General features: G+C 63.6%; 3 protein-coding genes across 4 annotated transcripts; 2 read left to right on the forward strand and 1 right to left on the reverse strand.

Moving 5' to 3' along the window:
* The first annotated feature begins 317 nt into the window (after window positions 1-317).
* On the forward strand, window positions 318-8570 carry PTBP1 (polypyrimidine tract binding protein 1). 2 transcript variants are annotated; one of them, XM_004614791.2, is made up of 15 exons: window positions 318-441; window positions 2155-2185; window positions 3144-3219; window positions 3298-3470; window positions 3552-3698; window positions 3784-3954; window positions 4042-4152; window positions 4242-4416; window positions 4498-4575; window positions 5041-5189; window positions 6042-6075; window positions 6523-6615; window positions 6708-6924; window positions 7012-7089; window positions 7183-8570. In XM_004614791.2, exons 1-15 carry the CDS (start codon window positions 434-436, stop codon window positions 7313-7315), a joined length of 1674 nt encoding a protein of 557 aa, XP_004614848.1. In that variant the 5' UTR covers window positions 318-433; the 3' UTR covers window positions 7316-8570. The 2 variants fall into 2 exon arrangements, with proteins under 2 accessions (XP_004614848.1, XP_004614851.1); XM_004614794.2 differs by lacking the exon at window positions 4498-4575.
* Window positions 8571-8795: 225 nt separating this feature from the next.
* PLPPR3 (phospholipid phosphatase related 3) lies at window positions 8796-18982 on the reverse strand. The gene is made up of 8 exons (XM_004614909.3): window positions 18938-18982; window positions 18061-18223; window positions 12659-12844; window positions 12413-12554; window positions 11703-11898; window positions 11547-11604; window positions 11303-11476; window positions 8796-10271 (listed from the first exon to the last, which is right to left on the reverse strand). Exons 1-8 carry the CDS (start codon window positions 18964-18966, stop codon window positions 8889-8891), a joined length of 2331 nt encoding a protein of 776 aa, XP_004614966.3. The 5' UTR covers window positions 18967-18982; the 3' UTR covers window positions 8796-8888.
* A 4144-nt stretch (window positions 18983-23126) lies between these two features.
* AZU1 (azurocidin 1) lies at window positions 23127-26725 on the forward strand. The gene is made up of 5 exons (XM_004614910.2): window positions 23127-23180; window positions 23434-23590; window positions 24120-24261; window positions 25489-25722; window positions 26496-26725. Exons 1-5 carry the CDS (start codon window positions 23159-23161, stop codon window positions 26715-26717), a joined length of 777 nt encoding a protein of 258 aa, XP_004614967.2. The 5' UTR covers window positions 23127-23158; the 3' UTR covers window positions 26718-26725.
* The last annotated feature ends 970 nt before the right edge of the window (window positions 26726-27695 follow it).

Consider the following 27695-nt stretch of genomic DNA (forward strand, 5'->3'; position numbering starts at 1 on the left):
GAGAAAAGCACGCTTCCTGCCGCCTGACTCGCCACGTACCCATTCTCAAGATGGCGCCGCCCGCAAGCCCACGCAGGAGAGCAGCTCGCTCATTGGCTCAGGGGCTGTCACGGGGCGGCAAACGGCCTCGCCTCCCCTGGCTCCTCGGATCGTTTCCGCCTGGAGTTCTGACGGACGGCCGCCTTCCCCAATAGTCATGTGCCATTCTCTTCGGCCCCGCCCCCTAAGTGGCCTCCTAGCCATTGGAAGGCACTGAAGGGGGTCCGGGGTGATAGCCCCGCCCCTCCCGGAGACGGGAGCCAATGGACAGAGCGCGCGGGGGACGTGGTCGGGCGTCTCCGCCATTTTGTGAGTCTATAACTCGGAGCCGTTGGGTCGGTTCCTGCTATTCCGGCGCCTCCACTCCGTCCCCCGCGGGTCTCCTCTGTGTGCAATGGACGGGTGAGTCGCGCCTTTCCGCGCTTCCCGCCGCCTTGCCGGCGCTCCCGCCGCTTCCCCGCGCCGCTGTCTCGGCCTCCGGGCGGTGGTGCCGGTGGTGGGGGCGCCGCTCCGCCCCCCGCCCCGCGCTGGGCCGCCGCGCCCCGATCCCCTCCCCCGGCCCGCGGGTAGCCGCCGGGCCCGACCGTGGCCGCCGCCCGCCGCTTCCGGCCTCTCCGCGTGCGGGCCCCGGCCGCCCCGTGCGTTCCTCTTTTCCCGCCTCCCCGCCGCCCGCGTTCGCGGCGTGTCCCGCGTGGCCCTTCCGGCGCCCCACGCGCCCCGCGGGGGCCCCGCGCGCGTGCGCAGCAGCGCCCCGGCGCCGGGCCCCGTGCGCGTGCGCGGCCTTTCCCGCCGCGCGGACTCTGCCCGGGGCCGCCCCGCCCGCCCGGCCGCGCCCGCGCCGCCCCCGCGCGCCCCACAAAGGCCGGGCCGGACCCCGAGGCTGCTTTGTTCGCGCGCGGGGCGGGCCCGCGGGGGCCGGGGCGGCCTCCCCCGCCTGGCGAGGGACTGCGGCCGGCGCCGGCTACTTTGTATCGCTTGGTCGCTCGCCGCGGGGCCAGCCCGTCCCCGCCCCGCCCCCCACGACTTGATTAAATACTCAGCCCCTCTCTGAAAGGGGGGGGAAAGAGTCGGAATTCTTTTACTTTGTTTGCAACGGTGTCCGCGGGCCGATCTACTCTTGGCCGCCTTGGAGAGGGGAATCAGGCTCGGGGGGCGGGGGGCTCGCACGCGGAGCCCCAGTTTTTCCGAGGCCCTGCAGGGACACCCGCAGGGTTCGCCCCCCTTCCCCGGCTCCCCCGGGCTCGGGCTCAGCCCAGGCTTGGGGGTCACGTGCTTCCGCGCCCGGGCTCAATTGCAGGTTTCGGTCCGAGTTAAAAGTCCAGAGAAGTGGCCGCGGTGTGATGGCCACCCGGGTTTCCGTCCACGCGGGCCGCCCCTCGGCCCTGGGGGTGGGGGGTGTCCCCCCGGCGCGCTTGGCGCAGGAAGGCGTGGGCCGCAGCGGGCGCGCGGCTCCCCCCTGCAGCCCTTTTCCGGGGGCCTGGCAGCCCCCCCTAGGCGCCGCGCGAGCCGGCGGCCAGGCGCTGGGGGTGCAGGGGCCGTTTCCGAGGGCGCGCCCTTTCCTGCCCCCCAGCCCGGCGCATACTTCTCATTCTTCCGGCTCCGGGGCGCGCGCCCCGGGTGCAGCGGGCTGTGTAGACGGGCTCTTCGCCGGCGCGCCCCGGGCAGGCACTGCCAACTCCGCTCCCTTCCCGGGTCCCGGCGTCACTGGTGCTGGGCCGCCGCGGGGCGCGGGTCCTGGGTGCAGGTGGCTGTGTCCTCAGTAGTGCACCCCCCCATCCCCTGCTTCGTATGCTCAGGAGGGGAAGAAAGGCCAGGCCGCCCTGGACTGGGTTGATGAATAATCCCAGGCGGCTCCATTCCCCTGCCTGATCGCATCCCCGGGAGGCACCCTCTGAACCGGCCCTCCCACCCCCAGCCCGCACTGGCCTGCTTTCCTAGTCTCAGGCGGGCAGCCCTTGAACCCCAGCTGCCAATCTCCAGGGTTCCCCAGGGCTTCCAAAGGGGAGTCCGGAAGGAAGGGTGGGGCCGGGCTGCCCCCTTTCAAGGGGAAATGGGGGGGCGGCTTGTCCCCCCACTGCCCATGTTGGGCTGACCCCACCTCTTCTCTCCTTACAGCATTGTCCCAGATATAACAGTCGGGACCAAGGTAGGCTCTGGGGGGGAAGCGGGGTGGGGGGGTTGGTGTGGGACCCGCCTTCTGCTCTCCAGGAATGCGGCCTGGGACAGGGGCGGCCCTGGGCTCTGTCTGGGGCCCCGCTGGCACCCCGAGTCACCCCCTCCCTCGAGGGGCCCAAGTTTCCCCCACCGCCTGCCAGCTGCTCCCAGACGGCCAGGTCAGCGTGGCCGTCCTGGCTGGGTTTCGGTTTTCCCAAGTGGATTCTTGTCTCCACGGCCGCAGATCTGCCGGCGGATAAAACCTGTTTGTTCGGTGGGGCCAGAGGGAGGGGGACTCGGGCGGCGCCCTGACAGCCCGGGAAAGGCAGGTTCCGGGACACCTGCGGGGGCGTGGGGCAGCCCCTTCCAGAGCTGCCCTCCCTGTCCTCTGAGCCGCTGGTCACTGCCTGCCCGGGCATCCTGGTGCTGGGGGTGTGCGGAGCCAGGAGGTGGGGAGCCCCGAGCCTGATGGCAGAGCTGGGGCCAAGCAAGCCACAGAGGGGCATCCTGTTTGGCCCCCCACTCTGCTTCTCCCTCCCAAAGGCAGTTTGGTCAAGGGCTGTGCTCAGTCCTTGACCAGGAAGTGGCCCGAGGGGGTTGGCTGGCCAGGAGCACTGAGATTAGGTGCCCTTGAGGGGTCAGCCTTGCCGGCTGCCCACCATAGTCACCACAGTCCTGGCCCTCGTCCTAGTTTTGCAGTAGGGGTGCTGCTCCCATGCCCCCCAGACACTTCTGGGCTGCATTTCACTGACCAGCCGGGAGCCCCAGGAGGGCCTCCGGCCTGGGCCCTGCTGCAGGTCTGGTTTCCGAGGGTGCTGGGAGGAGACCCCTGGGGCCTAGTGGCCTCGTAGTGTGGCCAGGGCTTTGTCCTTGTTGGGGTGGCCGCTGTGTCCCCTCCAGCCCGCAGGGTACCCCCTGGCTACCCTCTGAGGCCTTGCCCTCTCTTGCAGCGGGGATCTGACGAGCTCTTCTCCACCTGCGTCAGTAACGGGCCGTTCACCATGAGCGGCAGCTCGGCCTCCGCAGGTACCGGCACCGGGTGGGGTGCGGCGGGGCCCAGCCTGCCAGGAGGGGCCCTGCCACACACATCCCCCCGCTTTGCAGCCAATGGGAACGACAGCAAGAAGTTCAAGGGGGACAACCGGAGCGCTGGGGTGCCGTCGCGTGTCATCCACATCCGCAAGCTGCCCAGCGACGTCACGGAGGGCGAGGTCATCTCCCTGGGGCTGCCCTTCGGGAAGGTCACCAACCTCCTGATGCTCAAGGGCAAGAACCAGGTGTGCAGAGTGGCCCGGGGAGGGGGGGGCGGGGCTGACCTGACCGGCGACCACGGCTGACCGCTGCCCCTTGGCCCCCAGGCCTTCATCGAGATGAACACGGAGGAGGCGGCCAACACCATGGTGAACTACTACACGTCGGTGACGCCTGTGCTGCGCGGCCAGCCCATCTACATCCAGTTCTCCAACCACAAGGAGCTCAAGACCGACAGCTCCCCCAACCAGGCGGTGCGTGGGGGCCCGGGCTCAGGGCGAGGGGCGCGGGGCGCGGGTCGGCCCGGCGACCGCTCACCGCCCTGCCCTCCCTCCACAGCGGGCTCAGGCCGCCCTGCAGGCCGTGAACTCGGTCCAGTCGGGCAACCTGGCCCTGGCTGCCTCGGCCGCGGCCGTGGACGCGGGTATGGCCATGGCCGGCCAGAGCCCCGTGCTGCGCATCATCGTGGAGAACCTCTTCTACCCCGTGACCCTGGATGTGCTTCACCAGGTGAGCCTGCCCCCGCCCTGCCCTCCCCCCCCTGCCCACCCCAGCACCCCAGGGCTGAGGGCTGAGCTCCTGCCTCCCGCCCCCCAGATCTTCTCCAAGTTCGGCACCGTCCTGAAGATCATCACCTTCACCAAGAACAACCAGTTCCAGGCGCTGCTGCAGTACGCAGACCCCGTGAGCGCCCAGCACGCCAAGCTGGTGAGCGACGTCCCCCGCCGCCCCCTCCCCGTCCCCACATGCCTCGACCCGCCTTTCCGGCCTCACCCGCTGCTGTCCTGCCCCTGCAGTCCCTGGACGGCCAGAACATCTACAACGCCTGCTGCACGCTCCGCATCGACGTGTCCAAGCTGACCAGCCTCAACGTCAAGTACAACAATGACAAGAGCCGGGACTACACGCGGCCCGACCTGCCCTCCGGGGACACGCAGCCCTCGCTGGACCACACCGTGGCCGCCGCCTTCGGTGAGTGCTGCCCGCCCGCGCCCGCACGGCCCCGCAGGGAGACAGGTCAGGGCCCGGCGCTGAGTGTCTGTCTGTTTCCAGGTGCGCCGGGCATAATGTCCGCCTCTCCGTATGCAGGAGCTGGTTTCCCTCCCACCTTTGCCATCCCTCAAGCCGCAGGTACTCGCACATGGCCACGTGCATGCCCACTCCGCCCCCAGCTCTGCTTGCGGCCCCGGAGGCCTGGACAGGGCAGGGAGGCCAGGGCCCACGCCCGCTGACCCCGCAGTGTCTGGTTCCCTTTAAGCACCCGGGCAGGCGAGGACAGCGCGCAGTGGCCGGAGGGACGCGCCCCTAGTAGGTGGCTTGAGTGCCTGCCTGGTAAGCGGGGGCCCGGGCAGCTCCCCTCCTGGGGCCGGGCCCCCGCCCACCCCCGCCCACCCCCGCCGGCGTGTGGCCGCATGGTGACCGCACCTGCATGCACGCACGGCCGGGCCCGGCGCATGTAGGCGCATGTAGGCGGCCCCCGCCCCGGGCTGTGCTTTGAGGAGAGGCGAGGCTGAGGCCGGGCCACAGGGGCCCCTGCATGTCTGGGAGGGGGCAGCGCGGGCCCGCACGGCTCACCCCGGCCCCGTCTCTCCTCAGGTCTCTCCGTCCCGAACGTGCACGGGGCCCTGGCCCCGCTGGCCATCCCCTCGGCGGCGGCAGCCGCGGCGGCCGCGGGCAGGATCGCCATCCCGGGCCTGGCCGGGGCAGGGAACTCGGTCCTGCTGGTCAGCAACCTGAACCCCGAGGTAGGTGCCCTGCCCTCCCGGCTGCGGCCGCCCGACGTCTGGGGTTCGCGCACAGGGGCAGCTCCCGCGCCTCCCGCACACTCGGCTCCTATCCTCGATGTCCTGGGTTCGCACCTCCCGGCTGTGACCTTTAGCGTCGCCGTCGCTCTTGGCACTGACAAATTGGGAGCCGGAGGAGCTGGGTCTGGGGTCCCGCCCCCGCCCCCAGGCCCTTCTGTGGCGGGGCTGGTGGTGCATCTGTGGCCGCTTGTGCCCAAGGAGAGTGAGCGCGTGGCTGGAGCGGCGGAGTGGCCAGGTGGGCCGGGAGTGGGGGGCCGGCGGCGAGCAGCAGGGCTGTGCGTGCGGGTGTCTGCAGTCAGTAGGAGACAATGGGGGCCGGGCCGGGCGGGGGGCCTGTTGTCTCCTGCTCGCTGAGGAGGTGCTTCTGCCTGTGTGGCCGCGGCCGCGGCTGTAATGTGTTGGTGGAACACTGCGTGTTTCCTTATGTATTTACTGACCTATGTTTTTTGCTACTTTTCTTTTCTCCCCTTCCCCTTTCCCAATTTTTTTTTCTTGCCCTGATCCGGAATTTCTTTGCCAACTGACTGCACGGTACTTCCGCTTCCTGTTGTTGCTTGAAACAAAACCATAAATAAATAAATAAAAACAAACCAAAAAAAAAAAAAAACCAATCCCCCTCAAACCCTGCTCTCCGGAAACCAACCCGCCCTTGAATATTAACATCCTGACAACTTCATCGTCGGCAACACTGCACGCCTGGGGCCGCCTTCCTCCTGGTGGACCATTGGCAACTCGCCTCTGACCTCTCCCTTTCCCTGTCCCTCCGCTGCCTTGCTCTGCTGTCCTCTAAAGAGAGTCACACCCCAAAGCCTCTTTATTCTTTTCGGTATGTTATCATTCACCCTTTTATTTACCTTGTTTTCATGTAATTGCGGTTATTGGCGCCCTAAGATGCTCCCATGTTGAGTTTTGCACTTCCGGCCTCCTGCCTCGGCCCCTGACTTGCCTTTCGGTTTGCGAGTGTGTCCGGAGTCCGTAGACACGCATGGTTTACTGCATGCCTTTCGGAGTTAACGCGTGTTTGGTAGCATGTCAGGGCCACTTTCGGTGGCCCCCCTGTCCTGCGCTCTGTGGACGGAGGGACGCCCCACAGCGGGGCCGCGCTCCCGCTTAATGGCCGCCCCTGTGACTTAGCCGCAGGTGCCAGGGGCAGAGGGAGCGAGCGCACCGCGGGAGGAGCCAGGCGCGTGCGGGTGCGGGCCTGGGAGGGGCCGGGCGGGCAGGCGGGCGGACGGACACGGCTGTGGCCTCAGCTCGGGTCCTGCTCCCCAAGGCGTCTACGGCGACGTGCAGAGGGTGAAGGTGCTGTTCAACAAGAAGGAGAACGCGCTGGTGCAAATGGCCGACGGCAGCCAGGCCCAGCTGGGTAAGGCCGGGCCGGGAGCTGGGGGGGTCGGGGTGGGGGGGAGTGCCGAGTCAGGCCGGCCACAGCCCCCTGACGTACCCTCTTCCGCACAGCCATGAGCCACCTCAACGGGCACAAGGTGCACGGGAAGCCCGTGCGCATCACCCTGTCCAAGCACCAGAACGTGCAGCTGCCCCGAGAGGGCCAGGAGGACCAGGGCCTGACCAAGGACTACGGCAACTCGCCGCTGCACCGCTTCAAGAAGCCCGGCTCCAAGAACTTCCAGAACATCTTCCCACCCTCGGCCACGCTGCACCTCTCCAACATTCCGTACGTGCGAGGGGGGGCCCCCCGTCCTCCTCCAGTGCCCTAGGGACCCCCACCCCCACCCCCACTGACCCCGCCCCTCTCCCCCAGGCCCTCCGTGTCTGAGGAGGACCTGAAGCATCTCTTCTCCAGCAACGGTGGCATGGTCAAGGGCTTCAAGTTCTTCCAGTGAGTGCGGGCCGCACAGGCTTGCCCCTGAGCCCCCCAGCCCCCTTCCCACACCCCGACTCACACCCCCTCCTGTCCCCTCGGCCCCTGCAGGAAGGACCGCAAGATGGCGCTGATCCAGATGGGCTCCGTGGAGGAGGCAATCCAGGCCCTGATGGACCTGCACAACCACGACCTGGGCGAGAACCACCACCTTCGGGTGTCCTTCTCCAAGTCCACCATCTAAGCGCCCGCCCGCATTCCAGAGAAGCCACTTTAAAAAGCAGCTGAAGTGACCTTAAAAAGACCAGAGATTTTATTTTTTTAAAGAGAAATCAGTTTACCTGTTTTTGAAAAAATTAAATCTAATTTGCCTTGCTCACCTGGGGCGGGGGAAGCGGGGTGCTGGCAGCGGACAGCTCCCCCCGCACCCCCGGCCCACCCCCTCGCCCGGTGCCTTCTGGAGCCTGGGGGGGTGGGCGTCCCCCCAACCCCACTCGGCTTCCTCGTGCCTTAAAACCCGCTGCTGTGGCAGGTCCCTCCTGCGGTAGCTCGGGGCGGGGGGCTGCCGAGGGGGGGGGCAGCGCCCCCTGCCTGGGATCATGTGCCTGGCCAGGCCAGCGGGGAGGCCGACACCCCCATCCGTTAATCAAGTGTCTGATTGTCCCCTCCCTGCCCAGGAGCCCCGGGGCTCACCCCTTTCTCCAGCTTGGTTCTCACGGTAATCTCTGCTGGCTGCGGTAATCTCTGCTGGCTGCGCCTCACCTGTGCCTGACCCCCCCTTCATTTATATGCAAAAGAATCATTTAAGGAACTTTTGTAGCAATGCCAAGCAGTGCCTCTGCTCCTGGCCTCTGTACTGTCCACTCTGAGGACGCCGGGCCTATGCCCGGCCACGCTTTCAGCCTCAGGGGATCTTTCCTGCAAATTTTGGACCAAAGTTTTGTTGGGTTTCTTTACTTTCTCCTTTTTTTCTTTCTTTTTTTTTTAAAAAAAATTTGTCTGCCTCTAGTGCTGGGGGGCCCCTTCTGGGGAAGGTGGGACCAAGGGCCCAAGTCTTAATGTCTCCCGCCCCCCAAAAACCATGTGATTTCCTGTGCTGTGGGGGCCCACGAGACGCTTCCCATGCTGACCGGCCCCCTCCCCCGGGGCCTGGGCCTCCCGATGTTCCATATCGTGGGGCCTTAACAAGGGTGTAAATATTTATAATTTTTTATACCTGTTGTAAGACGAAGGGGCAGCAAACTCGGTTTTTTACGGTGACACAGATGTATATTTTGATACCAGCGATTACAGGCTCAGTATTGTACGTGGAGCTTGCGCGGGCCTTGGCGTCCTCCAACAGCTTGTAATGAGGAGAGAACCGAATTAAAAGCGATTTTATAACGACTGCCTCCCTGCAGGCTCTTTCTTCTGCCCAGTGTAGCCAGCGCGCGGCCCCGCTGGCCTGTACTCGACTTTGAATAAACTTCTGTCCTGCACCACCGCCCCGCTGGTCGTCACTGCCGCCTCTGTCTGATTCATTCCTGGCCCGGGCCGGCCAGGTGGAGGGCAAGAGGGGTCTGGGGGGACAGAGGGACCGGGCAGTGGGGCGGGCTGTTAGGGCTGAGCTGGGCTTCGTCTCCAACGTCCCTGCCACCCCCCCCCCCCCCCCGCAGTGGTTAATGAGCGCAGAGTCGGGCATAGGCCCCGGATGTGGCTCCCCAAGAAGCAAACAGGCAGGGCAGTGAGATGCTGTGGACCCTTTATTGAACAGTGGGAACCCCCGGCCCACTGTGCCTCATGCTGCCCCCTTTCTCCCGCCCCGCCCCGCAGCGGGCTCAGTCCTTGAACCTGCGGGCCGCCTGCATTTTGCGGAAGTAACTCTCTGCCTCGGTTTCCCCGGCGGAGTCGCCAGCCCCCAGGCTCCCCGCTTTGCGCCGCAGCGTGGACTCGCGGCTGGCAGGCCCCAGCACCCCGTCCACAGCACCCAGCGGGGGCAGCCCCTCGCCCGTGGCCAGGTTCACGGTGGCCACGGCCCCGAAGCGTGGCTCCTCCTGGTCGACGTCGCTCATGGACGAGCCGGGGGACACGCCCAGCGGCTTGGGCACCCCGCGGAAGCTCCGTGCCAGGTCCCCCAGCTCGTAGACGCCCTCCGGCTCCCCGGGGCCCCCGCCGCCCGCCGCCTTCCACTCCCAGGGCCCGTTGCCCGCCGACAGGTGCACCACGGGGTGGTGCGGGGCGTGCGCGTCGATGGTCACGATGCTGGCCGAGTCGCGGTCCGACGGCGACCGGTACTGCGACGAGTCGGAGCTGGCGCTGGACGACGACGCCGTCTCGGCCACCTTGGGGCCCTGCCCGCCGGGCCCTGGCCCCTTGGACATGGCGATGACCTGCAGTAGCCGCGGCGGGTTGGCCACCCGGGGCTGCGCGGGCGCGGACACGGCGGCCGCCGCGCCGCCCTTCTCGGCCATCAGCAGCCACTTGGCCCGCACGGCCGCGCTGCTCTTGGGGGACAAGCCGGCCCCCGCCTGCACCCCCTCCTCAGGGATGTGCGTGAGCGGCTGCGGCCCGGGGCGCGGCGGGAGGATGACCCTGGGCCCCAGGCCTGGCCGGGCCTGCACGGTGGGATAGAGAGAGGGGGGCGCCGGCCCTCCTTCCTCCGCCTCCTCCTCCTCCTCCTCTTCCTCCTCCTCCTCCTCCTCTTCCTCCTCCTCCTCCTCCTCCTCCTCCTCTGCCATGGGCTCTGCGGGGGCCCGCAGGTGTCCCGGGCTGGCCTCGTCCGGGAGCCCCAGCCCGCGGCCGTCCAGCGACTTCTGCTTCCACTCGCTGATGAGCTGCTTGGAGCGGGAGGCGTCCAGCGGCACGTGGATGGTCATGTGGCGGCGCGCGGGGTCATCCAGGGAGGGCGTGCTGACGCGGGGCAGCGTGTGGCTGAAGGTCACCATGTTCTCCTTGCCCATGGGGCTGCGGGGCGCCAGCAGGTCCACGTCCACGCTGGCCCGCTTCAGGCTGCCCAGGGACGTCTTCTCGCGGGCCACAGGCCGGGGCACGCCCTCCAGCCGCCCGGGGGGCCCCAGCTCGTCGGTGCTCACGGACTTGTTCTGCTGGTACACGGAGTCGTGGCCACGCTGGGTCAGCGCCCGCAATGCGTCCTTGCTGGGCGCTGCGGCCGCGGGCTTCTCTGGGGGGGGCGCCTGGAAGTTCCCCACCGCGTGGCAGGCCTGGGAGTGGGGGGCGGGGGAACACAGGGCTGGGTGTGAGGGTGGGGGCATTAGTCTCAGGATTTGGTTCCCTGCCTCGGAGGAGAAGGTGGCCGGGGGTCCCCAGGGCCAGGCCTGGTGGGGTTAGGGGGTTGAGGGGGGGAGTTCGTCACTCTCCCCCCTGCAGTGGAGCAAGTTCTGCCCCAGCAGCAGCCCTTAGTAGATAGATCTAAGCTCGCCGGACTGAGTCCAAAACAGGACACCAGAGTCAGCTTCCGCCCCTCACTTCCCCTTGGGGCGTGCCTCCCCCTCTGACCTCCTGGGGGCCTGCCTCCCCCCTCTGGCCTCCTTGGGGCATGCCTTGCCCCTCTGCCCTCTTTGGGGCCTGCTTCCTCCCTCTGACCACCTGGGGGCCTGCCTCCCCCCTCTGACCTCTTTGGGGCATGCCTCTCCCCTCTGACCACCTTGGGGCATGCCTCCTCCCCCTCTGGCCTCCTTGGGGCCTGCCTCCCCCTCTGGCCTCTTTGGGGCATGCCTCCCCCCTCTGACCACCTTGGGGCATGCCTTGCCCCTCTGCCCTCTTTGGGGCATGCCTCCTGCTCTGACCACCTTGGGGCATGCCTCCCCCCTCTGACTCCTTGGGGCCTGCCTCCCCCCTCTGGCCTCCTTGGGGCCTGCCTCCCACTCTGGCCTCCTTGGGATCTGCCTCCCCCCTCTGGCTTCCTTGAGGCATGCCTCCCCCCTCTGACCACCTTGGGGCATGCCTCCCCCTCTGACCTCCTTGGGGCCTGCCTCCCCCCTCTGCCTCCTTGAGGCATGCCTCCCCCCTCTGGCCTCTTTGGGGCATGCCTCCCCCCTCTGACCACCTTGGGGCATGCCTCCTTCTTCTGGCCTCTTTGGGGCATGCCTCCCCCCTCTAACCACCTTGGGGCCTGCCTCCCCCCTCTGGCCTCCTTGGGGCCTGCCTCCCCCCTCTGGCTTCCTTGGGGCCAGTCTGCCTCCCGGCTCCAGCCTCCAACACTGCGCCAGGGGGCGCCCCCTCACCCCCTCACCAGGTAGGCGGCGATGCCTGCCCCTATGAGGAAGCCGGCGTAGACGTCGACCGGGTGACTCCGGTACTGGGTGATCTGCGTGAGGCCACAGACGCCGGCGGCGATGGCAAAGGCGAACACCAGGATGGGCTTGAGCAGTTTGGTGGTGTCCGAGATGACCGAGTTGAAGTACATCTGTGGGGGACAGCCGGTGGGGGTCAGGGGAGCAGGGGACCCCCAAGCTGGAGGAGGGGCGGGAACTCACCGATACATAGACAGCAGCGAAGGCGGACAGCGTGGCGTGCTGGGACGGGAAGGTCTTCCTGTAAGAGGAGTTGAATCAGGACCCGCCCCGGCCACCTGTCCGGGCCTCAGTTTCCCCAGAGACTCTGGGGGACAAGCACCATGAGGGGCCACTCACCGGGCGGACAGGATGGCGTGGGTATCGTGGCCAGAGCAGATGTCCTGCGTGATGTAGGGGTTGGCCTCACAGGACGTGCCCAGGAGCGTGTAGTTGGGTTTGCACACAGTCAGGAAGAAGGGCGCGTGGTAACCCGTGGCCAGCTGGATGACATCCGTCACCAGGGCGGTGGCGCACAGACCGAACACATGCACGCCTGTGGACAGGGCGAGGGCAGACGGTGGGGGCGTGGCCACAGGCACGGGGGCGTGGCCGCAGCCTATCAGAAGGGACCACAACATGCCAAGGAGGGGGGGTCACATCTAGCCCAAGGGCGGGGCTATGGTTATGGGCGTGCCCACTGCTGAGAAGGGGTGGGGTCATAGTTAGGGGGCGGGGTCACTGCTAGGAGGCGAGGTCACAGCTGGCCAGAGGGGTGGCACTATAATCTGCTACGAGGGGCGGGGCCACACCAAATGACAAGGGGTTGGGCCACTGCTATGGGCGGGGCTATGGCTGATCAGAAGGGGCGTGGCCAAGCCGGGAGAGGCATGGCACATCTAGCTGGATGGGCGGGGGCAGAGCTATGGGCGGAGCCACACTGACTTTGAAGGGGCGGGGTCACAGTTATAGGGCGGGGCGACATGAGGCTCGGGCAACTTAGAAGCAGTGGATCTGGAATGTTATCTGGGACAGGGTCGGGAGGCGTGGGGACATCTCGGGCCACTCACCCACAAAGCGCACGGTGCGTCGCAGGAAAGAGTTGAAGTTGCAGCCTCCTGCGTTGATGGTCCCCTCAGTCCCACCGGGCCCTCCGCTGCGTCCCCACAGCCGGGACTGAAGGCAGTAGAGCATGCCTTCCCCCACCATGATCTGGGGTACACGGACCAGGAGCTCAGCCGGGTTCCCAGCCCGCAGGCCCGGGAGCCCCCCCACCCCCCACTCCCCAGCGGCCCCTCCAGCACCCGGGTCCTCACCGAGGCTGCAGGTGCGGCGAAGGCCAAGCTGAGAAGCATGAGCAGAGGGATGAGCTCCTCGCTGGTCTCCACGTAGGGCATGGACAGCGTGCGGTCATAGCACTGGAAACCCACCTTCGCCGGCTTGAAGAGGTCAGTCAGCTCCAGGAAATACAGGGACACGATGGAGGAGGCCACGATGGGCAGCTGTGGGGAGACCGTGGCCGTGCCCAGACTCCTGCTCCGTCTGCCCCAGGGGTTCAAGCCCCTCTCTCCGGGTTCCCTCCGTCCTCCTCTTCCTCCCCCTCCTCTTCCTCCTCCTCCTCCTCCTCCTCCTCCTCCTCCTCCCCCCCATTCAGCCGGTCACCCATTAGGCAGTTTGTCCATCAGGGAGTCACTACACATTTGTGTAACACGCCTACATCTAGCCAGTCGTGCCCTTTCCTATACCCAGGGATTCACCCATCCCGACTTACCTATCCGTCTTTTCCAGCCAGCCCCCCTTTTTTTTTTTCATTTTGGGTCACACCCGGCGGCAGTGCACAGGGGTCACTCCTGGCTCATGCACTCAGGAATTACCACTGGCTGGTGGTGCTTGGGGGACCATATGGGATGCTGGGAATGGAACCCGGGTTGGCCGCGTGCAAGGCAAACACCCTACCCGCTGTGCTATCACTCCAGTCCCTTCCAGCCACCCCTTCTTTCCTCCCACCCATCACTCCATCTACTCATTCACCCTTCCAGCCAGCTAGCCACCACTCCCTGCCCCTTCGTTAACCCACCAACCTATCCACCCATACTTTCAGCCCTCCTTCCATCCACTACTCACCACCCACCCACCCATGCATCCACCCACCATCCATCCATCCATCCATCCATCCACCTACCCAGTCAGCCAGCCAATCTAGCCCATCCATCGGCCATCCACGTATTGTCCCTCCACTACCCACTCAGCCCCCCTCCTCTCATCCTCCAGCCCACCCTCCTGTCTACCCATTCACCACCTACCCCATCCATCCATTTTCCGTCAATCCATGCACCTATCCATCCACTGTCCATCCACCCACTCCCCATCCAGCTGTCACCAAGCCCATCCACCCACTGACCCACCGACCCACCTCATCCATATGTTTTCCCTCCAGCCGTCCTTCCAACCTGAATCCCCCAGAAAGAGCAGAAGCAGCACAGCAGCACACACCTTCCTCCCTCTGGTCTCTTCTCCCAGAGATTGAGAGCCCCCTAGTCATCCCTCTGCCCCCTAGATCCCTCCAGAGCCCTCCAGGCCCCCCCCCCCGCCGCCATCTCTTGCCCTTTGCATATTTTGTATTTTCTCTGGACCCAAGTTTCTTTCTCTTTTTTTTTTTTTTTTTTTTTGCTTTTTGGGTCAACCCAGCGATGCACAGGGGTTACTCCTGGCTCTGCACTCAGGAATTACCCCTGGTGCTGCTCAGGGGACCATATGGGATGCTGGGAATCGAACCCGGGTTTGTTGCATGCAAGGCAAACGCCCTCCCCACTGTGCTATTGCTCCAGCCCCTGGACCCCAGTTTCTGTATCAATTTATTACCCAAGGAGGGCATCTGGCCATGGCAGGTGCTAAATGAATGAATGAGGGACCCACGTGAGAGAGTCCAGCAGGGAGGGTGTTTGCCTTGCACTCGGTCAACGCTGGTTCTACCCCCGGCATCCCAAATGGTCCCCTGAGCACCATCAGGAGTGATTCCTGAATGCAAAGACAGGAGTAACGGCTGAGAATGGCCGGGTGTGACCCAAAAAACCAAAATAATAATAATAATCATTATTATTATTATTATTATAAGTGAATGTTCTTTTGTTTGTTTGCGGGCCACGCCCACGATGCTCAGGGCTTACTCCTGCAGTTTGTTCCCAGGGCCGGAGCTGCAGGACAGAGGGGAAGCCACTTGCCTTGCCTGCAGCTGAACCAGTTTGAACCAGGAGCGCCCCTCTCCATTGCCCAGGGGAGGGCACTGCCCAGTGTGGGCTCATGGCTTGAGGCACCTGCTCCCCACCTCCCAGAGGGCCTCCTGGGGCAGAAGGGGTGAGGGGGCTCTCCCCGGGCAGGGGCAGGGCTGGAGCTCCCTGGGAAAATGCCTGAGGTTGGGTCCAAAGGCATCCCACTGGGGGCTGGCGACTTCGGACAGCGGGCAGGATGCTGGCCTTGCAATGTGGCTGACCAGCCCTGAGCACAGAGCCAGGAGTCAGCCCTGAGCACTGCTGGGTCTGGCCCCAAAACACAACAAAGAGAGTCTGACCGTCTCTGCTGGTGGGGGATGGTCTTTGCTGCGGGGGTGGGGGGGGCATCTGCTGGTGGGGACAGTCTCTGCTGGGGGGGAGTGAGGGGGGGAATAATCTCTGCTGGTGGGGACCATCTCTGCTGGTAGGGACAGTCTCTGCTGGGGGGGAATGATCTTTGCTGGTGGGAGACCATCTCTGCTGGTGGCCACCAAGGCCACCCTGTGTAGCTTTGGGGTGACACCCAGTGGTGCTCGGAGCTAACTGGCTCTGCACGGGGTGAGGGCAGACCCTGGGGCCTTGGGGTAGTGGGAATGGCAGAATCCCGCCTCATGGACGCCCCCCACCCACACCTCAGCCAGTCCCCAGGCTTGAAATCTTTTCTTTTCTTTTTTTTGCTTTTTGGGTCACACCCGGTGATGCTCAGGGGTTACTCCTGGCTCTGCACTCAGGAATGACTCCTGGCGGTGCTCAGGGGACCCTATGGGATGCCGGGGATCGAACCCGGGTTTGTTGCGTGCAAGGCAAATGCCCTCCCCGCTGTGCTATCGCTCCAGCCCAGTCCTTCTGCCCTCTCAAGCCCCATCCTCGGACTCCCGGGCTAGCCCTGCTCTGCCTGTGCCCTCAGCCCTCCCCCTTCCCGCCCCGTCTTCCTTCCCCCTTCCCCCCTTCTTCTGTCTCTGCCCTCCATGCCACCCTCTCCTCCTCTTCCTCCTCCTCCTCACTCCCTGTCCCCCCAAGATGCAACAGGAACCCCTCAAGGACAGACACAGAGGACTGGCTCCTTTCTGGGAGATCCTTGTGGGGTTCACACCCCCCTGACTAATATCATAATCGGGCAGGGCTGGAGGCCCAGGTTTCATCTCCAGCAGCACGGGGTCCCCCCCAGCACGCCAGGAACAAGCCCCACGCACGTGCTGGCAGTGGCCCCCCCAACACCGAAGAAATAACTGATGGGCCACAGAGCGAAAGGCCAGCGGGACGGATGCTGGCCTGGCACGAGGCCGGCCTGGGTTTGACCCCTGACATCCCATCGGGTCCCCTGGGTCCTGCCAGGAGTGAGCCCTGAGCACAGAGCCAGAGCCAGCCCCGAGCACTGCTGGGGGTCACCCCGAAACCACATACACATATGCAGTGGGACCCTCCGAGTCAAGGACTGAACTAGGGGGTCCAGTTTTGCCTGTCTCTGGCCAGAGCCCTCACATTGCTGATCCTGGGACCCCCCCGCCCCCGCCCTCGGGGGAACACAGACCGTGGACCTGCCCAGGGTCAGTGACACAGGCCCAAGGCTCCATTGTGGGGCTGGAGCCTGAGGACAGGGGAGAGGGCCCGTGATTTGCATGTGGTCAATCCCCGGGTTCAATCCCCGCCTAAGGACCATAGCGTCCCTGAGCCCTGACAGGAGTGATCCCTGAGTGCAGAACCAGGAATCCGCCCTGAACATTGCTGGGTGAAGCCCTAAAATAAAATAAAATAAAATAAAATAAAATAAAACTCTCCTTTGGCCTGAGCCAGAGGGGACGGCGATGGCCTTGCACATAGCTGACCGGGGTTTGATCCCCGGCACCCCATGGGGCTCCTGGTTATCTCAGGGAGCACCCCTGAGATGGGGAGGGTGCGGCGGGGAGGGCACTGCCCATCTGGGCTCATATCCTGAAGCACCCCCTCCCTGCCTCCGGGAGAGGAAGGGGTGAGGAGGGTTCTCTCAGGGCAGGGGCGGGGCTGGAGAGAAAATGCCCGAGGTTGGGTACAAAGGCCATGAGGAAGGCCCCCCCCCCCGCAGCATAGCGGAGCACCCCAAAGAGAAAAGAGAGCATCCCTGCGGGGGGGGCACCCAGGCAAGATGGTTGGGAAAAAATCCAAGAGCAGGAGTGGGTGGGGGCGGGGTGGGGCAGGGTGGGTCGAGAGAAGGGGTGAGGGAGAAACCGGCACCACCCCCCTCTCTGACGGAGCGGAAAGAGTGGGGAAGTTTCTAGAACAGGGGGGTGGGCAGGGGGACCCCAGGGAGGGCGACAGCTCGTCCCCGCAGCCCCCACCCCCACCCCCCAGCCCTGAGCCGGGTCCAGCCTATTGTGATGGAAATATGGGAAAGAAACAGATTTTCCGCAGAGCAAAGCTGATGGGTCAGGAGGAGACAGGGAGGGGGGGAGAGGGAGGGGGGCCAGGGTGGAGGAGGGGCGTGGGGGATGCTGGGGGGGTGGGTGCAGGTGGCACCATTTCTGCACGCCCTTGACAGGCAGCCCCCGAAGGACCCCCGCGTGGATGGAGAGGGCTGGGGTCTGGGGGCCCCTCACTGCTATGGCTGGAACAGCATGTTAAGTGTGTGTGAGTGTGTGTGTGTGTGTGTGTGTGTGTGTGTGTGTGTTGGGGGGGTGTGCGTCCGCAGGAGCCCCAGGTTTGAGTCACAGCACCGCCCTGGAGTGACCGAGGCCCAGCCCCTGAGCACTGAGCAGGGGGTAGTCCTTGAGCACCGCCAGCAGTGGCTAACCCCCCCAAAAAGGGGAGGGTGTGCCTGAGGGTCCAGGGGCCACAGCGAGTCCCGCTGTCCAAGGCTGGGGATGTCGGCTTCTCCGGGTGCCTGTTTTTATTCTCTTTCATTTCAAAAACCCTCCAGGGAGCCGGGAGAGGCAGCAGGGAGGAGAGGAGAGGGCCCCCGCCTTGCACGCGGCCGGCCCGGTTCCCGGCACCCCAGCGGGTCCCCTGAGCACCGCCAGGAGTGATTCCTGAGCGCAGAGCCAGGAGTCAGCCCTGAGCACCGCTCCGGGTGTGGCCCTCCCCCAAACCTCAAAAAAACCAAGCCCACCTCACCCCACCCCAAAAAGAAAAAAAAAACCTTCTGAAGCTGGGGGGGCCACTGGCTGGACCTGTTCCAAGCATTAGAGCTGTAGCAGGAGCTGACCACCACCACAGTGGGGATTTGAACCCACAGCCTCAGAGCCTCCCCACAGTGCAGGACCCCAGCACCCAGGGGCCTGCACCCCAGACCACCCACCCGGCCACCCTTCGCGGCCCCTGGAACTCCTATTGGCCCTGCAAAGCCCGACGCCTTTGACCCGCCGCCACCACCTCCAGCACCGCCCCGATACACCTAGCCAGGCGCCCCGGCGCCGTGCGCTCCTGTCCCTCCGCGCGGGGGACCCCCGGCGGGCCGACAGGCACCCCCCACTCACCTCCACGAAGTAGAAGCAGGGCAGGAGCGTCATGCTGTCCTTGGGGTGTTTATTCTTCTCCTTGGTGGCGGCGATCATGGTGCCGCGGGCGCGGGCGGCCGAGGTTTCCCGAGACAAAGCGGCGCGCGAGAAAGGGGGGCGCAGAGCGCGCCCCGGGGGGGACCTGCAGAGGTGGGGCGGGCGGGCGCGGGGAAACTGAGGCCCGGGGCGCGGGGCGCGGGGTGTCCCCCGCGCACTGCGGCCCCGCGGCGCGGTCCGGCTTCCGGGCACCCAGCGCCGGGGCAGCGGCGGGGCCGCGGGGGGCTCAGCCGGGAGGGCGGGGCCGACCTGGCTTGGGGGGGCTCCGGCCCAACGCCCGCGTCACGGCGTGCGGGCGGGGGGCGCGGCGGGGCGGGCGGGGGGTCCCGGGCCCGGCGCGGGTGGGGTCCGGCCGCGGGGGCCCCCGCACCTGGCGCGGCGGCGCGGAGGGCGGAGCTGGCGGGGGGCGGGGCCGCGCCGCACAAAGACGCCCCCTCCCCGCGGGCCGCCGCCCCCCGGACCCCGCCGCGCCGCCGGGGCGCGGGGCTCCTTTGTCTCTGCCGGCGGGCGGGGGGGGTCTCCGCGGCGGCCGCGTGGCCCCCGGCCCGGCCCGGCCCTGCGCTCCCGCGTGCGTTTCCATGGCGCGTTCCCCGGGGGGCCCCGAGCCGTCTCCAGGCGAGACAAAAGGATGTGGGGGCGCCCGGCCCCGCGGGCCCCGACTCTGCCCGGCACCCCGTCTGCAGGGGCCCTCGGCCCCCACCTCCGTCCCCACCCCCCCCCCGCGCACCCACACTTCACCACCGTGGCACCCTGCACGCCCCCCCTTGCGCCCCTGCTCCCCACCCTGCCTTGGCGCCACCTCTTCTGGGCCCTCTTGATCTTCTGCATCCGCCCTCCGACGCCCACTCCCTGCTCTCCCCCGGGCCCCCCGCCACGGCCCCACCTCCCGCATCTGCACCTGGCTCCGTTCCACCAGCTCAGGTCACTCTCGGCTCCCCGATCTCCAGGGCCCAAGGGGGGTGGGAGATGCACCCCTGGATTGAGGTGGGGGAGGAGTCCCGTGAGACTTGACTGCCAGGCAGTACCAGAGCGCTGAGTGGACAGATGGGGAAACTGAGTCCCAGGAACTTCTCCCCGCCCCTTTCTGGATTTTTTTTCTTTTTGGGTCACACCCGGCAATGCACAGGGGTTACTCCTGGCTCATGCACTCAGGAATTACTCCTGGAGGTGCTCAAGGGACCACATGGGATGCTGGGAGTCAAACACGGGTTGGCCGGGTTGGCCGAGCAAGGCAAATGCCCTACCCGCTGTGCTATCGCTCCAGCCCCCACCCCTGCCCCTTTCTGGACCCGGGCCCAGCCTGAGCCCCAGGTTCTGGTCTGGGGGAGCTGAGTGAACCCCGCCAGCGTGAGCCTGGCTTCTGTCCTTGCTCCCGGGCTGGGCCCCTTCTGTGTCAAAGATTTTCTAGAGGGGTCTGAGAGATTGTTGGGACGGGTAAGGGAGATGCTTGCCTAAATGTGTCTGAGCCAAGTTCAGTCCCCAGCACTGCACAGGGTCCCCCCCAGTCCCTCCAGGAGTGACCCCTGAGCACAGAGACAGGAGTCAGCTCTGAGCACAGCCACGTGTGGCCCCCAAGCTGAAAAGCAGAAGAAAACAGGGGCTGGAGCGAAAGTACAGCAGGGAAGACACTTGCCTTGCAGGCAGCTGGCCTGGGTTCCATCCCCGGCACCTCACGTGACCTCCCCCAGCCCACCAGGAGTGAGCACAGAGCCCGAAGTAAGCACCTCTGTTTAAAATTTAAAATTAAAAATTTAATTTTATTGGGGCCGGAGCGATAGCACAGCGGGTAGGGCGTTTGCCTTGCACGCGGCCGACCTGGGTTCGATCCCCGGCATCCCATATGGTCCCCCAAGCACCGCCAGGAGTAATTCCTGAGTGCAAAGCCAGGAGTAACCCCTGAGCATCGCTGGGTGTGACCCAAAAAGCAAAAAAAAAAAAAAAAAAAAAATTAATTTTATTTATTTATTTTATTTCATTCATGAGAAACTCCATCATTCAAGGATCTTTTTTTCTTTTCTTTTTTTTGCTTTTTAGGTTACACCTGGTGGTGCACAGCGGTTGCTCCTGGCTCTGCACTCAGGAATTACTCTTGGCAGTGCTCAGGGGACCATACGAGATGCTGGGAATCGAACTTGGGTCGGCCGCGTGCAAGGCAAATGCCCGATAGCACAGCAGGTAGGGTGTTTGCCTTGCATGCAGCCGACCAGGGTTTGATTCCTCCATCCCTCTTGGAGAGCCTGGCAAGCTACCAAGAGTAGCCTGCCCTCATGACAGAGCCTGGCAAGCTCCCCGTGGCGTATTCAATATGCCAAAAACAGTAACAAGTCTCATAATGGTGCCCGATCAAGCAAATCAATGAACAATGGGACGACAGTGCGGTGCTATTTTTATTTTATTTTATTTTATTTTTCTCTTTGGGTCACAGCCGGCGATGCTCAGGGGTTACTCCTAGCTCTGTACTCAGGAATTACTCCTGGTAGTGCTTGGAGACCATATGGGATGCTGGGAATTGAACGCGGTGCCATGCCCGCTGTGCTATCGCTCCAGCCCAATAAAATTTAAAAAAATTTAAACATTTTAAAAGTAAATTAAAAAGTAAAAACTAGGGCCAAAGTGGGCTTGCCTTGCACACAGCCAACACCGGTTGGATCCCCGGCATCCTATATGGAGCCCTCAGCCCGAACAGGAATAATTCCTGAACGCAGAGCCAGGAGGAACCCCTGAGCATCACTGTGTGTGACCCCAAACAAATAAACAAACAAAACAAAACAAGAACAGGGGCAGGAGCAATAGTACACCACGGAGGGCATTGGCCTTGCATGCAGCCAACCTGGGCTCGACCCCTGGCGCCCCATAGGGTCTCCGGAGCCCCGCTGGGAGTGATCCCTGAGTGCAGAGCCAGAGTGAGCCCTGAGCATCGCCGAGTGAGACCCAAAAGTTAAAAATAAAACAAAGCTGGGACTGGAGCGATAGCACAGCGGGTAGGGCGTTTGCCTTGCACGCGGCCGACCCGGGTTCGATTCCCAGCATCCCATATGGTCCCCCGAGCACCGCCAGGGGTGATTCCTGAGTGCAGAGCCAGGAGTAACCCCTGTGCATTGCCGAGTGTGACCCAAAAAGCAAAAAAAAAAGAAAGAGAGAAATCCAAAAAAATAAATAAATAAAAATAAAACAAAGCGAAGTTTGACCTACGACCCCAGTTTCTCTCTTGTCTCCTCCACTTGGCCCGGTGTGTGGCGTTAGGTGGGGTGGAAGGGGATGCCCTGGGGGGGTGTCCATTGTGGGTGAAACCTGCATGCTCAGCCGTTAAGCATTTTGGTGTCGAAAGGTAACATCCACACGGAAATCGGGGAAACGGAGGGGAAGTGACTCGATTCTCAGGCAGGGTGGGGGGGGACAGACACAGCCCTGGGCAGGGGGAAGTCTGGGGGTCCCACTTGCTAACTCGGGCTGCTCAGGTCCCACCATGGAGGGATGAGTACAAGCAGGAGAGTTTTGGGGGTGCTCATGGTCAACTCTCACCCTGCCACTCACCCCCGCCCCTGGCATTCATAGGGAAACCGAAGCAGGGGTGGTGGGGGCCCAGAGTCGGCCCACTAGAAACTGGAAAGGGGAAGGAGTGGTGGATTTGGGGGTGTCTTGGGATGGTCCCTAGGAACAGAGGTGGGTGACAAGACAGAGTGGGCAGGTGGGGGACAGAAAGAAGCCAACTGGGGTAGCAGTTTGCAGAAGCAGCAGCAAAAGGTCGGGGTGGGGGCACACAGGGGAACATGTGCTGATTGGAGTGGGGGGCCAGGGGGGGCCGGGAGTGAGTAGAGAACCCCTGGTTCCCCTTCCTCCCCAAGCCACCTTGGAGGAGAGAAGCACCCCAGAGAGAGACCACCGCCCCCGATCCCCAAGCCTACCATCCTGTGTTCCAAGGTTGAGGAGGGACGTCAAGGAGGGACGTCACCTTGAAAGTAAGCCCCCGGGCTGGAGTGATAGCACAGCGGGTAGGACATTTGCCTTGCACGCAGCCGACCCGGGTCCGATTCCCAGCATCCCTTAGGATCCCCCAAGTGCTCCAGGGGTGATTTCTGAGCACAGAGCCAGTAGCCACTCCTGAGCATCATAGGGTGTGGCTCAAAAATAAAATAAAATAAGGTGTCTTGCCCGCACGGCAGAGCCTGGCAAGCTCCCCGTGGCGTATTCGATATGCCCAAAACAGTAACAAACAAGTCTCACAATGGAGCCGTTACTGGTGCCCGCTCAAGCAAATCGATGAGCAACAAGATGACAGTGACAGTGACAGTTGTGATGGGGGCCAGGGAGATAGTCCAGTTGCCTTGCTCTTGCATGCAGCTGACCCGGGTTCGATTCCCAGCATCCCACTGGGCCCCCGAAGCACCACCAGGAGTAATTCCCGAGTGCAGAGCCAGGGGTAACTGCTGGGCATCACCGGGTGTGGATCATAAACAAAAAATTGTCGTGAGGCCGGAGAGATAGGACAGCAGGGAAGGTGCTTTGGCCTTGCACGTGGCTGACTCAGGCTTGATCCTCAGCACCCCACATGGTCCCCGAGCCCCCCAGGAGTGATCTCTGAGCCCAGAATGCTGCTGGGTGTGGCCCCCAAAGCCAAACAAACTGTCCCGCTGTCTGGAGGTTTAGTTTCCAGGCTCTGTGGATTTGGGGGCGCACAGGGCATACTGGACAGGGAAACTGAGGCCACGCTGTCACCCTCACATCTGCCACTGCTGTCCAGCCCCTGCCCACACTCCAAGGTGAGGCCTGTTTTACGGGCTTAGCATGGGAGGGGGGCAAGGGGGGTAACTGGGGCACAAAACAGCAGTTGGAGGCTCCCGGCGGGAGAGCAGTTGGTGGTTGGAGGCTGCCTTGGGCAACTTCCCATCTGGGGGCGGGTGGCGTGGGGCTGGCCCCCGCCTGGAGGGGTGCAGGCGGCTATAAGGGCGCTGTGCAGGGAGCCCATCCCCCTCCCGCCATGGCTGCCCTCAGACTCCTGAGCCTGCTGACCGGCTTGGCCATGTTCTCCGCCTGCAGCAGGGGTGAGAGCCTGGCCCAGGACGGGGGCGGGGGGTCTGGCACAGGGGGCCTGGGGTGAGGAGACCCTCAGGTAGCTGGAAGTTGGGGGCTCTCTTCTTTCCCCTTTGGAGTTGGGTGTGGGGCTGGAATGAGGATTGTACTTTATGGATGCTTGTTCTTATTTTGCTATCATTGTGGGTCTTTGGGGGGCCACACCCCTTTCTCTGTCTCCCTGTCCAGCTGACCGGAGATAACCTCCCGCCGCTTGGTCCCCAGGTTCAGCCTCCTGCTCCAACATCGTGGGCGGCAGGAAGGTGGCCCGCAGAGAGATCCCCTTCCTGGTCTCCCTCCAGGACCAGGGGCAGCACTTCTGTGGGGGGGCCCTGGTGCATGCCCAGTTCGTGCTCACGGCAGCCAGCTGCTTTGGCAACAAGTGAGGGGGACTCCAGGGGAGCAGCGGGGAGGGTGAGAAAAGTGCTGGGGATGGGCAGGGGTGAGGGGGGGAAGGAAGGTACAGGGATGAGTAGGGTGTAGGATGAGGTGGGGAGAGCAAGGTGCAGGGATGAGGGTGAAGAGGGTGCAAGGGTGAACAAGGTGCAGAGGTGAGGAGGGGCGAAGAGGGTACAGGGGTGAGCAGGGTGCAGGGGTGAGGAGGTGCAGGAGTGAGCAGGGTGCAGGAGTGAGGAGGGGTGAGGAAGGTGCAGGAGTGAGCAGGGTGCAGGGGTGAGGAGGGGTGAGCAGGTTGCAGGGGTGAACAGGGTGCAGGAGTGAGCAGGGTGCAGGGATGAGGAGGGTGTTGGGGTGAGCAAGGGGGCTGGGGCCTGGTCAAAGGAGACTCTGAGAGGTGCAGGGCGGCACCGGGAAGTGGAAGTGGAGCCCCGGAGCAGGGGGGCCAGGCCTGGGCTGGGGAGCTGAGGTCCCCGGGAACTGAGGAGTCTTTCTGCGCCTGGCCCTGTCCCCAGGAACCCGGGAGTGGCCACGGTGGTGCTGGGAGCCTACGACCTCCGGAAGCGGGAGCGCTCACGGCAGACCTTCTCCATCAGCAGGATCCACGAGAACGGCTACGACCCGCAGGAGAACCTGAACGACCTATTGCTGCTGCAGGTGGGAGGGCTGTGGTCCTAGGGAATAGGAGGCTGGAGTGCATGGGGGGCAGACGGGGGGACACAGGAACTGGCGGGGGCCGGGCTGGGGGAGAGCTGAGGGGCCGGGGGTGGAGGGAGGATGGGGGTCATAAGGTCGGACTGGGGGACTGGGCGGTCCCCGGCTGGAGGGCTCAGGTAGGGAGCTCAGAGATGGAGTCTGGGGACTTGGGAGGTGTTGGGGGCCTGGTGCTCAGGAAGGCTTGGGGTGGCTAGGGGGCTCAGGAATGGGGGCTGGGGTCTCTGGAAGTCCCGAGGGGCTATGGGGCTCAGGAGGGACCCTGGGAGCTGGGGCCCCTCTAGCTGGGAAGTGAGTGGGGCTCCCGGTGGCTCCCTCCCTCCCTCCCTGGGCAGAATGACCAGCTGCCCTTTACTCCACCTCCTTAGGGACCCTGGGGGGGGCTGGGGGTGTGGGGGTGTCTAATTAAGTCTTTCTGCTGGTTACACAGTCACCAGGGGCCCCATTTTAGCTTCCTTTTCTTTGGGGGAATTCATTTTGGCGGCCACCTCTGGCAGTGCTCAGGGATCACTCCTGGCGGGACTCGGGGGAGGGTGGTGCTGGGGATGAATCCGGGGTCTGCCTCCCCCGTGTGAGGGAAGCACTCCTCTCCCCTTTGTACTCGCCCTTCGACCTGCAGATTCTGTCCTTTGGGCCCCACCTTGGGGGGACACAGATGGCAGTAGGAGGGGGATGTGGGATTCCCAGGCCAACTGGAACCGGGGGTGGGTGCCCGAGCAATAGTTCACCCGGGAGGGCGTTTGCCTTGCGCGCAGCTGACCCAGGTTCGATTCTCAGCATCCCATAGGGTCCCCCGAGCACTGCCAGGAGTAATTCCTGAGTTCAGAGCCAGGGGTAACCCCTGAGCATCGCTAATAATAAATAATAATGATAAATAAATAGCAAGGTTATTCTTTTCTTTTTGGGTCACACCCGGCGATGCTCAGGGGTTACTCTTGGCTCTGCACTCTGGAAATCACTCCTGGCGGTGCTGGGGGGACCCTATGGGATGCCGGGGATCGAACCGGGGTCGGCCGCACGCAAGGCAAACGCCCTAGCGGCTCTACTGTACTATCGCTCCGGCCCAAAAGTTTTAAAAGCTAATAATGATAGTGATAAGAATAAGCCCGGCCTGTTGGAACCCAGATGCACGCACCGGGGTGCAGTTTCTGACTCCGTTTCCCTCCCCAGCTGGACCGCGAGGCCAACCTCAGCCGCGAGGTGGCGCTGCTGCCGCTGCCGGCACAGAACGCGTCCCTGGAAGCGGGCACCCGCTGCCGCGTGGCGGGCTGGGGCAACCAGCGCTCCGGGGGGCCCCCCTCCCGCTTCCCCAGGGCCATCAACGTCACCGTCACCTCCGAGGACCAGTGCCGCCCGGGCAACGTGTGCACGGGAGTGTTCAGACGTCGGGGGGGCGTCTGCCAGGTACTGCCTCCCGGGCGGAATGAGAATTGCACTTAGGAATGAGTAATTATTTAATCTGATGAATTTTTGTTTGGGGGGGGTCACCTCCGGCTCGGGGTGACTCCTGACTCTGCACTCAGGGGTCACTCCTGACGGTGCTCAGGGGACCCTGTGGGATGGCTGGGGGTGGAACCTGGACCTGGGTCCGCTGCGTGCAAGGCAGGGGTCCTCCCTGCTGGACTATCTCTCTAACCCCTGAATAGATGTTTATTTTTATTCTAGTATTTTTTTTGGGGGAAGGGGTCACACCAGGCATTGCTCAGAGGCTACTTCTGGCTCTGTGCTCAGTAATCACTCCTGGCAGTGCTGGGGCGTGTGTGTGTGTGTGTGTGTGTGTGTGTGTGTGTGTGTGTGTGTAGGGGGGAACCCTATGGGATGCTGGGGATTGAATCCGGATCAGCCACTTGCAAGTCAAGTGCTTTCCCGGCTGTTCTATCTCTCCATCCCCCTGAATGATTTTAACGCGAAAATCAGAAGTTTCTTTCTTGACAACCTCTATAGCTAGAAGACTAGCAGGGGGGCATGGATCTGGGTGGTCCTTGGGGAGCTGCTAAAAATGACTGTGGCACCTCAACTTTAAGCAGAAGTTGACTGGGGGAAATGCCAGCTTGTGGGGGAGAGGGTAAGGGGCAACTTAGCAGGTGCAAATGGCCTGGGGTAGGTGTGGGTCTAGACAGAGTGGGGAGAGGGAGGGGGTTTGAGTCTGGGGGTCCTGACCAGTCTGCCCCCAACAGGGTGATGGGGGCACACCTCTCGTCTGCAATGGGCTGGCGTACGGCGTCGCTTCCTTCTCCCTTGGGCCCTGTGGAAGGGGCCCCGACTTCTTCACCAATGTGGCACTTTTCCGGAACTGGATCGATTCTGTGCTGAACACCCCGTCAGAGGGACTCATCACCCCACCCCCCAGAGAGCCCTGTGAGGGCCCACGAGACCCCACTAGCTCATGCCCACTGTAATGTGTCCTTCTCTGCTATGCCCACACACTTCCTCCAGCTGGCTGCCATGATTAATAAAGATACGATTTTTCTGTCTCTCCCTGTGTCTGATTTGTTTCGTTTTTTTGGTTTGTGGCCATACCGAGTGGTGCTCAGGGCTTCCCCCTGGCTCTGCGCTCAAGGATCAAGCCTGAACAACGGGACAACAGTGAAATGACAGTGATGTATGTTTCATGTCAATCTATGCATGATAAAATAAAACAGCGTGGAGCACAGGTTGCACGCAGGAGGCCCGAATTCAATCCCCAGCCCCGCATGGTCTCTCAAGATTCAGTCAGTGTAAGCTCTGAGCACTGTACCAGGAGTAGTTCCTGAGCAGTGCTGGGTGTAGCCCCAAAACAAAAATAAAACAAATAAAACATAAATACAAAACTATATAAAAAGCATCAGGGGCCAGAGTGTTAGTACAGCAGGGAGGGCTGTCTTGCACACAGCCAACCCGGGCTTGATCCCTGGTATCCCATATGGTGCCCTGAGCACTTTCAGGAGTGATCCCTGAGTGCCAAGGAGTAACCCTAAGCATTGCTGGGTGTGACCCAAAAACGAACAAAGAAAGAGTATCAAAGGGGGCTGGAGCGATAGCACAGCGGGTAGGGCGTTTGCTTTGCATGCAGCCAACCCGGGTTCAATTCCCAGCATCCCTTAGCATCCCCTGAGTAATTCCTGAGTGCAGAGCCAGGAGTAACCCCTGTGCATTGCCGGGTGTGACCCAAACAGCAAAAAAACAAAAAGAAAAGTAAAGAAAAGAAAAAGCATCAAAGATCAGTAAGGAAGTTGGGCTGGAGAGACAGTGCAACAAATAGGACGTTTGCCTTGCACACAACTGATCTGGGCTCAACCCCTGGCATTCTCTAGGACCCTCCAAGCATGACTAGGAGTAATTCCCTGAGTGCAGAGCCAGGAGGAACCCCTGAGTGCTGCTGGGTGTGGCTCCAAAAC

Source organism: Sorex araneus, chromosome 2 (genome assembly GCF_027595985.1).
Source record: "Sorex araneus isolate mSorAra2 chromosome 2, mSorAra2.pri, whole genome shotgun sequence".
Taxonomy (NCBI): domain Eukaryota; kingdom Metazoa; phylum Chordata; class Mammalia; order Eulipotyphla; family Soricidae; genus Sorex; species Sorex araneus.

Excerpts from the sequence above, each read along its gene's own strand:
- PLPPR3 (XM_004614909.3), bottom strand. The coding sequence starts at position 18,966 with ATGCAGAAGATCAAGAGGGCCCAGAAGAG. Across the intron at positions 11,899-12,412 it reads ACGCACCGTGCGCTTTGTGG|GCGTGCATGTGTTCGGTCTG; the intron begins GTGAGTGGCCCG and ends CCCTGTCCACAG. Across the intron at positions 11,477-11,546 it reads TCGCTGCTGTCTATGTATCG|ATGTACTTCAACTCGGTCAT; the intron begins GTGAGTTCCCGC and ends TGTCCCCCACAG.
- PTBP1 (XM_004614791.2), top strand. Across the intron at positions 4,153-4,241 it reads GCGCCCAGCACGCCAAGCTG|TCCCTGGACGGCCAGAACAT; the intron begins GTGAGCGACGTC and ends CTGCCCCTGCAG. Across the intron at positions 7,090-7,182 it reads AAGGGCTTCAAGTTCTTCCA|GAAGGACCGCAAGATGGCGC; the intron begins GTGAGTGCGGGC and ends CGGCCCCTGCAG.
- AZU1 (XM_004614910.2), top strand. The coding sequence starts at position 23,159 with ATGTTCTCCGCCTGCAGCAGGG. Across the intron at positions 23,181-23,433 it reads GTTCTCCGCCTGCAGCAGGG|GTTCAGCCTCCTGCTCCAAC; the intron begins GTGAGAGCCTGG and ends CTTGGTCCCCAG. Across the intron at positions 24,262-25,488 it reads ACGACCTATTGCTGCTGCAG|CTGGACCGCGAGGCCAACCT; the intron begins GTGGGAGGGCTG and ends TTCCCTCCCCAG.